At 38.1% G+C, this 12,431-nt stretch overlaps 1 protein-coding gene across 3 annotated transcripts in view; it reads right to left on the bottom strand.

Moving 5' to 3' along the window:
• Positions 1–12,431, bottom strand: part of ACSS3 (acyl-CoA synthetase short chain family member 3) — a 117,029-nt gene that overhangs the window by 54,189 nt on the left and 50,409 nt on the right. For all 3 annotated transcript variants that reach the window (XM_024196683.2, XM_024196684.3, XM_029910815.1), the window contains one exon: positions 2,837–2,940. In XM_024196683.2, the coding sequence (XP_024052451.1) occupies positions 2,837–2,940 (104 nt within the window). The remainder of the gene's footprint in view (positions 1–2,836; positions 2,941–12,431) is intronic.

Here is a 12,431-nt window from a genome sequence, read left to right as displayed (position 1 = left end):
CAAGAATTATATCTGGCCATACAAATGAGGGTGTGTTTCTCTATCATTTATTACTCAAGTTTGCAGTCTATGGGTACTGATGTAACCCCAAGTGCTGTTAGATGATCGCACAGCAGCGGTAATCAGGACAACATTTTTTCATCTGCATCTGGTCCGGAAGGCATAACTATTTCTTTCAGATGCGGCCTTGCTATTATGGTATCACATTGTCACTTTAATATTACACTACAGCAATGTGCTGTACATGGAACTTCACCTTAAATCATCTAGAAAACTGAAGTTAGTGCAGAATGTGGCAACTGTGAGCATACCATACTTAAAGGATTGGGGATTCTATCCTGGGAAGTAGTGACTCTGAAAAAAATGTGAGAATCTTGGTGGATAATTAGTTGAATATGAGCTCCTAGAGTGATGTTGTGGCCAAAAGAACTAACATGATCCTGGCGTGTGTAAACAGGGGAATCTTGAGTAGGAGTAGAGAAGTTATTTTACCTCTATATTTTGCACTGGTGCGACTGATGCTGGAATACAGTGTTCAGTTTGGTGCCCACAATTCAAGAAGGATGTTGATAAATTTGAGAGGGTTCAGAGAAGAGCCACAACAAAGATTAAAGGATTAGAAACACACAATTTATAGTAACAGAAGAGCTCAATCTATTTAGTTTAACAAAGAGAAGGTTGAGAGGTAACTTGATTACAGTCTATAAGTACCTACATGGGGGACAAATATTTGATAATGGGCTCTTCATTAGAAAGGTACAATTACAATCCAATGACTGGAAGCTAAAGCTAGACAAATTCAGACTGGAAATAAAAGCCTTACCTTTTTAATAGTGAGTGTAATTAATCATTTGATGAATTTACTAAGGGTTATGGTAGATTCTCCATCACTGAATTTTAAAGTCAAGATTGGATGTATTTTTCTAAAAGATATGCACTCAGAATTATTTTGGGGAAGTTCCCTGGCCTGTGTCATACAGGAAGTCAGACTAAATGATCACAATGGTTCCTTCTGGCCTTGGAATCTGTGACTTTGCTCTGATCTGCGTTGGCTGCATGTTGGTTTGCAGGTAGAGAGTAAGGCGTTGGTATCGACCTACGAAGCCCTAAATGGCTAGGGACCTGCCTGTCTGAGAGATTTCCTCTCTCTCTATGCCAGATTGTCAATAATTCATAACTATTAAATTCTTTACCTCTGTAATACTTTTATAAAATGTACTCTGATTCATAGGACCAAACGAACTGTCTAACACCTGCTTAAATTACAGCAGTCATCCAGCATTATCTGGCATGAACTGTCTTGCTCCAAAGCTCAAAATTTTCAAATGTAATTGAATGGATCTCCACAGGGTATGATTTAATGCACTGAAGACTTATTTAGTATAGGAATCAGTAATCTTTCACAACAATGGAAATCCACTTAATAAGATGTTCTTCAAAGTGACAACAGACTGATATAGAATCATCATAAGATTTCGCTACATTAAAAAAAAACTAATATGAAACACAGTCTCCTGCTAAGAATGACATATGTTTGTTCTCAGACATCAGGGAGCCTTTTCTTTAAGCCTAGGTGCACTAGCTGCATAGAACGGCACAAGTTTTATTCAAACCTATCAGAAATGAAAATGGATTGTTTTATTTATGAATCTATCCTTCAGTATTACTAAAGTTGCACAGGAAGAAAAAAAAAATTGTTACAGCATGGAGAGAGAACCTCTTTTATTTTTATCAACTAATAGGCACAAGGATTAAGTAACAGGCAACACCATTATCTTTCGAATATCTCACACAAGTGCTGAAATGTTTATACCAATAAGCTGCACTTTAAGCCCACTAGACTGGTTTTATTGTATATGGTAAATCAAATCAGATCAGATCAGAACTAAAGAAACTTCTCTATTCCAGGCAATTGTATCCTTAAACCACATTTTTCTGCCTCATGCCCATTCCATGTGCCACCCATCATGGAGCAGGCAGAAAGCTTTCTGCCTCACACAAAGATTTGTGAAATTCTATATTCAAACAGTGATGCACAGAAACTGAAAGGAATATTCTTGGCACAAAGAGATCCAAAAAAAAAACAAGCATAAGGCTTTTCTAACGTGCTTAGTTTATGTAACACATGAAGCCCATTCTGATAATTTTATATATATATATTACATAGAGACACACACACGTCATTCAGAGTTATGGTAAATAGCTGTTCAGTCAAACGGCCAGAACCAAGCTGTCTAACTGTCACCAGAATTTGTGACACACAGTTACACATACACTGGTGCTTTTGATTCTCCCATTGTGATCTACGGGCTCGATCCAGCTCCCACTGAAGTCAATGGTAGTCATTGAATGGGTGCTGGATCAGGTCCAAATAGAATATGACCAAAAACTAAGGAGCCTATAGTGTGCCATATTTTTTCATACATAAAATAGACTGGAAGTGTATAAAATAAATCTAAAATCTTCTCTAATAGATCAAGTTTTGTGTGAGAGGATAACACATGTACATGTATAATATAGTTACAGATGGAAAATATAGTGATGATAATAATGATGTTAAATCTTTTAAACACAGGTATCAGAAAACACTATATTGTGTTTTCCACATTAGCAAACAGTGTGTTTAAAATAAATATGTACTGCTTTCCGCCCCCATCCAGAAAAGCATAAGTGGATCTTTAAAGAAATAGGACCCCATGCAAACATAAATAGAAAGTCATGTGGATGGAAGGATCCACCTGTAGTGATTGCTTTGCAGAAAACAGGAATCAAGTCTGTAAAGCTTGGTGAGGGGGAGGGAGAGGGAGAATTTCAAACAATATTGCAAAGTGCTCACCAGTTTGCCACCAGTGATCCAACACTGGGACCTTGAAGACTTTTTTGGACCATTCTAATGTCTCCACATCACAGCGTTCACCAGCTACAAATAACGTTCGGAACCTAAATAAAATGGTAAAAATTTTAGATGTTAATGCTTGACAAGGAAAGGTAAAACAGAAAAGGAATGTATTTCTCTATAAACTTTAGAAACATGTGTTCTATGTCCAAGATGTTGAAGGGTGGAAAGTGTGTTTCTGTTCCAGCTTACTGAATGGAAATTGCATTCCTATGGATATTAATGTATACTTCTTAATATAATACTTAAAAATAACCTCTTTTTTAAAATGTGAAGGCTTTGGGACACCATGACTAGCTCAACAATTCAAGAAGAGTAAACTTAAATATAAAAATGTATTAAGTTTAAAACAGATAAAATATAGAAATTGTGTATGGTGTCAATAGCTGTGCCACAAGTACTCCTGTTCTTCTTAAAACGAATACAATATACCAAAAAGGAGCTCTGATTGTGAGCCCGGAGATTGCTGAGGTTTTCATAAGGGTATAAAGGAGAACAATGGATGGCAGAATGTTGAAGAAAGAGAGTAGGCTTGCGTGTGTTATGTCAGCGTATGCTCCTAAACAAGGTAGAACTATGGAAGAGACGAAGAGCTTTAGAAATGATCTGGCAGAGTTAGTGGTCATGGTTGAGAGTAACTCCTTGTTAGTGGTGATTAAAACTGCCATGCTGGTGAAGGGTGCCCAGTAGACGGAATGGAGGGTAAATCTAGCTTTGGTAAAAAAAAAAAAGGCAGAAGGAAAGAAATGGGTTGAGCACGGTTTGTTTAATGGGTTCTCAGTGGCGAATACATGGTTCGAAAAAAAAGAATCCCACCTGGTGACATGCTACAGTGGAAAAAGCATGCCCCAGGTAGACTATATTTTGATAAGAAGAGAACATATGAAAATGGTGAAAGACAAAAAGGTTATACTGACAGATTATGTGGCAGAACAACAAAGTATTAACAGCTAAAAAAAATCGCAGCCTGAGAAACCAGGAAAGATGATGATGCTGAGGAAGAAATTGCATTGGTGGTTATGTAAATGGGGGTGGGGAGGAGAGAAAGAGTTCTGCCAAAAAGTAAAGGAAGGCTTTCATACTTTGCCAAGAACAATGAAGTCAGTGGAGGGAGAATGGAGGAAGTTTAAAGAATGTTTCATCAAAGCAGCAGAGGTAACATGTGGCAGAATAAGTGGTAAGATGGGGTGCTTTCAGGGAGAACAAGCTGGTGGTGCAAGTCTGATGTAAAAGAGAAGTTAAAAAGAAAGAATGAATAATTCAGAGAGTTTGAGGAAGCAGCTCATGATCATGAGAATCAAAAATGCAAGCAAAAATTGAGGCTAAAAAGGCAGTTGGCTAAGGTAAGAATGGTGGCAAAAGAGGAATGATACTGAAAGCTGGAGGAAGATGGTAGCAGGAAATTGGTTTTGGGGCTGGCCAAATAGAGAAACAATGAAGCACAAAGTATGAAGAATTCTTTATGTGAGAAGAATGGGAATCATGTGGTGAGTAACTCTATGGAGATGGTAGAGGTATGGAAAACATATTTTCATAGGCTGTTAAATGAGAAGTGAAAGCTGCAAATGCAAGCACCAACAAGTATGGGGAAGTCTCAAAAGATACTGATCTCTACAGAGGAGGCAGAAGCAGCACTGGATAAGAGGAAGATTGGTAAAGCAATTGGTGAACATAAAAATTGTTGATATGATCAAGGCCACTGGAGATACTGGAGTAACATGGCTTCACAGATATGTGATTTATTAGAGCAAGATAGGATACCAGATGACTGAAGAATGGGATTGATTGTGCCTCTTTGGAAGGATAAGGATGATGCAGATTATCCAAACACCTATTGGGGCATCATCCTGTTAAGTCAGCTTCTCAAAGCCCTTGAGAGAATTTTGGAAGCAAGACTGAGATGCAAGGTATAGGAAACTACAGAGGAGGAGCAACATGGCTTTAAGAAGGGAAGGAGTACTATAAATACAATATTTGTAATGAGACAGAAATTTGAAAGAATGATAAATGTAGGATTTAACTGCTACACACTACTGACTAATCCTGAGAAAAACACAAAGAACACTGAAGTTATGCAAGTAGGGAAGGTGGAAGAAGAGAGGTTGACTAACATTTTAGGAGAAAAACTGAATCAGAAGAAAGAATGTGTACTTGGGAAGTACATTTAGTGCCTTCAGAGAAAGAACTGGAAAAGTGAAAACAAGAAACTAATGTGAAAAAGGTGACAGAAGTACTGTGGGATGGGCAACTAAGTAACTAATTGAAAGGAACAGTGTTTGCTGCATGGTTGTCCCACCTGCTGTATGGTTTGGAAATGGTGGGTCTTACAGAGATGGAAGAAAAGGAGATAAGTAGTAGACAATAATATACTGAGGAGAATGGCTAGCATGCAGAGGGTAGACAGAGTGTACAGGGAAGAAAGCAGGAGGAAGATTAACTTGGGACTCTCAGTGACAGATAGGCTGGCACATTTGAGGTGAGCTTGACATGTGATAAGAATGGGAGAAAGACGACAAGCAAAGAAAACATGGGAGGAAGCAAACAGCAAGAAAGGAAGACTGAGAATATGTTGGAAAGACTTTGTCAAGAGAAGCTTGAAGAGAAAAGGCCTGGACCTCCAAGCCTACAAACCTGTACCATGGACTGCAAGGAATGGCAAAGAAACGTGGGCACCTCTGACCCTGTGTAAACAGGAAAAGAAGTCAAGAAATGACGGGAAGATACCAAAAAGGAGTGGGGAAAAAGTATCAGAGACAATAAGAAACCAATTACACAGAAATTAAGTTGTTTTATGGAAAGACCAGTAGTCTCTCTATAGTTGAAGTTGTAAATAGTGTTCCAATTTAAGGTTGATTTTCAATAGTTTCCTAACCTTAGCTGAACCAGTAATTTCAAAATGGGATTTCTAGCAACTACTGAAGCTAACCCCCTTCCCAGAACTACAACCAATGTGCATGAATAATCTTAAAGCAAATCTTCTAAGTCATATATGAAATAAAAATAATACTTTGAAAATTTGTAAATTATGTGAGACCTAGGAGAGAGACAGACAGACAGAGAGAGACTGGCCTAAAAGCAACCTGTAAATTTCAGAGGCAAACAACAATGGAGACGATATATATCGCATTTGAAACCCTGTTGAAAGTTCCATACTCTAAGAGTTTACAAATCATTTAGATTTCCAAAGAGTACAATAAGGTAGCACACTTATTACAGCCACCTCTTTGCTGAACAATATGCTGCATGCACATTAAACACTCAATTGATGCTGTATGTACTTGACATCATAACATGTGTTAGAATTCTATTCATCTGGAGGATGTTCTCTAGCAAACTGCAGCAGAAACAGATGCACCTTTTGGCAGTAGCAATAGGTGCTATTTGCATTTATATTAATTATTAATTATTATTATTAAATTAAATAGTACTATAACCATGTATTAAACCCACACAATCTTTTAACATCATGTTTTATCATATGCTTTGTCACAAGTTGTCATCCCTCATGAAGCACCACAAATTCATTTCACTCCCCCTTCAGTATGGTAAGGTCTTGAAGGTGAATTGAAGTGCTTTTTAAGTAGGTCCCTACGACAAAATATTATTTAGGATCTAGAACTTAGAACATACTAGCAGACTACAGGTCTTATGCAAACTCTTACACAGTAACTTTACTCACGTGCATAGTCCCATTGTTATATTATATCACATGCATTTCTCATTTCCAAATAATTCACACACCACTTTTCATGTGCCTGTTCTTATACCCCGTATCTGTCCATAGACACTTAGGGTATGTCTACACTGCCTGCTGGATTGGCGGGCAGCGATCAATCCAGCAGGGGTCGATTTATCGCGTCTAATCTAGATGCAATAAATCGACCCCCGAGCGCTCTCCCATCGACTCCCGTACTCCACCGCCCGCTCCCCTGTCGACTCCGCCTGCGCCTCTCGCAGCGGAGTACGGGAGTGAAGACACTGCGGTCAGTAGGTCTAAGTACGTCGACTTCACGTAGCTGAAGTTGTGTAACTTAGATCAATCACCCCCTCCTTTTTGAGGAGCAGCAGAAAACTTTGAACTTGGGTCCAATGAGAGAGACATAAAAGATAAATGACTGCGTAACTGTACCTACATGAGCAGCCACATTGACGTCGATAGGATACTTGTGTGAATAAAATTACACACATACATGTGTGCAGGACTAAGCCCATAATCATTACAAATACATACAAAATATTTGAAAGTTGTTTATATTTCACTAATTTGGTGAACGTGAATTCAGGGTTCTGCATTTCTCCTGAAAACGTTTTTGTTTGTTTTGGTTGGTTGTTTTTTTTGAGAGAGTGAGCAAGAGACTGTGTGTGATGTTCATCATGCATGACCTACTGATGTAGAGTATTTTAATCACATAATAAAGTCACATGAACATTATGCTTCATGTTTGAAGAATATGGTTTTGTGTCAAACAGTGTACTATTTTCATAGACATTTCCCTTACAAAAAATTGACAATCAATTCTATACATTAATGAGCACTAAGTTTGTTTGGCACTATAATTCTTTATTAGTCATCGTTCAGTGAGTTTCACTGTAATACACTGGACAAAATGTCTCGTGTACGGCAACACTTCCATTATTGTCAATGATAACAACCCAAGAGAGAAAAGAGGTTGAGATGATTCATAGTAGTATTCCTTTCTTTGCAGCATTAGCAGGATCCTGCTGTGAGGAAGCTTATAGCAATGTTCCATCCCAATAGATTTATAATAAAAACTTAATTCCTTCACAAATTAAACTGAGCTCACCAAATGAGATGTTATTCTTCAATATTTTTTTACTCCAGTTCAGTGGAGCAATCTAATTGTTTGCAAAAGGAAACATCTCAGGAGGCAAGATTCCAAAGAATAACGAAAGCTGTATTAACTAGAACAATTAATCTTAATTGTATTAATACTATTGGCTGTAACTGTGATTTCCTCTCCATGGACATGAGTCTTTGGCTCCATTCACAGCATCGCTCTACATGCTAGGCAATTTTCTAGTAGTAGCCAAAAGTTAATAGGGTGGGAGAAAACGAACAAAACAAACAAAAACAACCTGTGCAGTTTTAAAGAGACCACTGATTATCAATTAGGGGTCAGTAAATTAGGATCAGTGTCCATCCTCTGAATTAACAATGACTTGAGAGAGTACTTTACATAGCAGTTCTAGATGGAGAATGATGACTACAACTGCCACAAGGATCAGAGTTAAGTCCAATTTATATATATCATTTTGCTGCCATGAAAAAAGCAACCTGTGGCAAGTTGAAGCAGGCAAACAGAGGAGGATAGATGAGGAAGTTTCTAAGTTTGTTCAAAAGAGGCAGGCAATACACGACAGCATGAATGGGTTAGAGTAGAAACAGACCAAATGTTTCAAATTTGGAAACCTATAATTAGGCACCTAACTCTATATTTTGGTACCCAAGGTCTAAGGAGAGGTGCAGAGTCACACCACCTCTGAAACCTAAACATGGGCACCTAAATTTATCAGCCTGTGTTTATTCTGTCGAACTTCATCCATGCATCTTGAGGGTTTTATAATGAATTAAAATAAATCTCACAGTTATACTGTGAAAACATTAAAAAACTAAGGGCTTGTCTACCTGAGGTAGCCCACCTTGAATTAGAGTAGTGGTTTTCAACATGTGGTCCATGGACCCCTGGGGGTCCACAGATTATGTCTAAGTGGTCTGTGAAAGGTCGTCGTTACCATAGAACAGTGGTTTTCAGCCTGTGATCTGTGGATGCCTGGGGGTCTGCAGACCACGTCTAAGATTTCCAAAGAGATCTGCACCTCCATTCAAAATTGTTTAGGGGTCCACAAATGAAAAAAGGTTGAAAACCCCTGAATTAGAATGACCACACTCAAACTAAAACAGACGGACTTGATTAGCAGCACAGAGTGATTCAGTTAGCAGCTGATGATTTGTTATAACTCTAACTGCTGCATAACTGGAGCCTCAAGCATCCCCGCCCAATCTCTTGCATCCCTCCCTGAATGGGCCAGATAGTTTGAACTTAAAACACCATGTAGCTTCAGCTAGAGACTTGTGTGTGTGTGCGCACGGGAGTCAGGTTAGGGGCAAAACTCAAGTTATAGCTTGAGCTAACAATGCAGTGAGGACAACTCTTAAGTGTCATATAAGTATCCCCATTTTACAGATGGGGACATAAATGTACAGAGAAAACTTTAAAAAGACTTGCCTAAAGTTAGAGGGACAAGGTGAGTGAGATATCTTTGACTGGACCAACTTTTGTTGGTGAGAGAGACAAGCTTTACAGCTACAGCTCTTCTTCATGTCTGGGAAAGGTACTAAGAGTGTCACAGCTAAATAGACTAAAGCAAAAGAAATATGGAATTAATTATTTTCTCCTACTGAAGAGTAAATCAAAAGTGTGTAAGTGATGCAGAACACTATATATGTATACATATGAAAAAAGTCCTGGTATGAACAATTTTATATTTTTAATTGCACCTAAACCTTAATGGTTACAATATGCCAATGCATTTATTATTGCAGTCCTGCTCGAACTTGATATGCAAGAAATCTTGTGACCTCTGTGTTAAGTGAACATGTCCTAAACCGTTGTTTCTGAAACCTGAATTCCTGACATTATAAATCAATGTAATTAAGCTTTTAGGACTTCAATCCAAAATGCACTGAAGAAGAATTAAGCTACATAAAGCTTTAGATCAGTGCATTTAGGATCCAATCTTGGAAGACAGATATAGCATGTACTTTTTTGGCACTGTTCCTGAGTACAAAAGAAAACATTCCTCTCTATTCATACCATTTTCTGAAAGCCCAGGTGTTTGACCTGACAGTTTTTTAAGTTTCACCATTTAGGGTGTAACACATGAAAGAGTATTTTCAGTGGAGAGCCGTCCACTCCGGAATTTGTACTCCAGTTTTACCTGACAAGGGAGAGTGGTGCCCCTAGCAAGATCTCCGCCTTTGTCTCCAAACTGTTGTCTGAAGGGTTTGGCTGGGGATTTAGTTTGCATTTACTAACATAAGTTGGTGGATGTATTATGGAGTTTTTATTAATTCTTTCTAAATGTACCTAGAGACTATGGACAGGTATAATTTGAACATGTAAAAGACAAATTATTAAATTATAAGTTTGCATACTTTGGGGGGTTTTTTAAATCTAATTCTATGACTTTTGTTGGTAGTGGTTTTCTTCTCTCTGGATGAATTTTCCTTTGGTGCAGAGGACCCATGCATGATCTCTACACCACTTAAAATGCACAGCAGGGCTGTATCGGGAAGGACCACAGGGAACATGTCAGTCATTACATCCTCAGCTCACTGCAAGAGACTTCACAAGAACCCTCATAAATTGATGCAAAGGATTCTAATGAGATCAGAGCTATGTGATCTACAATTGCACAGATCTAGTAGGGCACAGGAACTGCCATACTGGATCAGACCAGTTGTCCATTATATTTGAATCTTGGTAAATTCGTGGCCTCAATGACTTCCTGTAGCAGTGAGTTACACAGTTTAATTCCGCGGTGTTTGGAAAAGTATTTACTCTTATTAGTTTGAATTTGCCATTTTTTAAACACCAGATCAGTAACTTCTGTTCTTCCTGTCTCATAATACAAGAACATAATTTTGTATACTTCTATATACCCCTCATATTTGTCTTTCATCTAAGGTAAATAATGCCTAATACCTCTGTTACACGTGGGTAGTATTTAGGGTGACCAGATGTCCCAATTTTATAGGGACAGTCCTGATATTCAGGGGTTTAATCATATATAGGTGCCTATTACCCCTAACCCTCACCCCAATTTTTCACACTTGCTAGCTGGTCACCCTACTAGTATTCTATGCCCGCAGTCTGACACAGGAGCGGTCTCATACCTCAAGTTGTCAGGGTAGATTTCCCCTGCACAAAGCCACAATAACTTGAGCTCTATGCAGATAAAATTAAATTTCACTGTGTGCTCCTTGAAGTTATGTTTAAAATAGATCACTCTATGGTCCAATAGCCCTGTAGTTACCATACTGTTCAGCAGCATCAGTTTACAGGCCAGAGTACCACCAGGGAAAAGTAATAATCTTTATATTACCTCTAAACCTTACTGCTGACTAATATATGCTGGCTAGCATATATATTTATATATATATTAATAATATATATTATTTGCACCATACATTTTATATATTAGTATGCATTAAATACACATATTATTGTAGTTAAATAGCGTAAATTGGCCTACTCCTTTTCTATAATCCTATACTAAATATCCCATAACATCTTGCATTACCTGAAGTAAGCTTTGGATTAAGTAAATAGGAAAGGTGTCAGGACCAGGATTTACGAGTATTTTACCATAGCAACAGGTAGGGAGTTATTCTCACAGGCCAGTACTGTAATATCCCAAAGGAAAAGGACAAGCTATATGATTGTTCTACCATGATACAAACCTAGAAGGTACCTTCACAGACCAATACCTGGAATGCTAGTATTCAGAACAAAAATAAGGAAAGGAACAGAACAACAAGTTAAGGAACTGGGACAAAAAGACGGCTTCCCGGAGACTAGTATCCTATAGAACCCTTTTCCTGAATTATATTATTATTGGATTGTAGCAATAAACCTGACTGACATTGATTATGTGGTCTCTTGAGTATATTTCATAACAAACCAAAGCGTGGCTAAGCAACTGACTATACAATTTATTATCATCTAACATTATCTTGACAACTGAAAGATAGTGCCTTGACTAGCTCCAAGTGTTTTCCCCACTCTCCCCTTCCAATGAAGACAGATTTTTTTTTTTTAATCCAGGTGCTCATCTCTTGAAGGTATCGTGACATCTGTGAGATGCATGAGTCATATCTGCTGAGGAGAAGGAGATATATAGCTGGGTGTTGGCAGCATTGGAGTCTTCCAAAAGGTCTCACATGCACGTTCAGAGATTCTGCTCTTCATCACACATGAACCAAATGGTTAGCTAGGTTCCAGATGCACAATCTTTATTACTGGTGATGCCAGAGCCAGAAAGAACAGCTTGACTATCACATCCCAGAAGGAGTTTTTAGGACTGGTACTTAAAGGCTTTGTCTCTATTTGTGAGCTGACCAAATTTGATGCAGAAGTCACTGAGAGATAATCACAGATAAGAAACATCCAGATTCCAATTTTACAGTCATATTTTACTGTTTAACTGCACTTTAAACAAAAATACTTAAATATCTCTTTGCTAAAAATAAATTACACATATGTTATAGGTGGGGCAGGTTGCACTGCCTATTAAGATTGCCCAACACTTCCCATTAAAAGACACTGTTTTCAGTTGCTTATAATTTATCAAACTGTAACTAATTCGACTGAGATTTTTCATGCCAGCTGTCTGCCTCAGATTGATTTTTTTTAAGTTTCAGACAAAACTGTTCAGCCATTTCCAAGAACAAGGCATGTTAAAAAAAATTCTGGCAACCTTTTCTTTGGAAAACTAGTGCCCCCAGGCTTTG

Source organism: Terrapene carolina, unplaced genomic scaffold (assembly GCF_002925995.2).
Source record: "Terrapene carolina triunguis isolate 2854851 unplaced genomic scaffold, T_m_triunguis-2.0 Scaffold68, whole genome shotgun sequence".
Taxonomy (NCBI): domain Eukaryota; kingdom Metazoa; phylum Chordata; order Testudines; family Emydidae; genus Terrapene; species Terrapene triunguis.
This window is presented reverse-complemented; position numbering and strand designations above follow the sequence as displayed.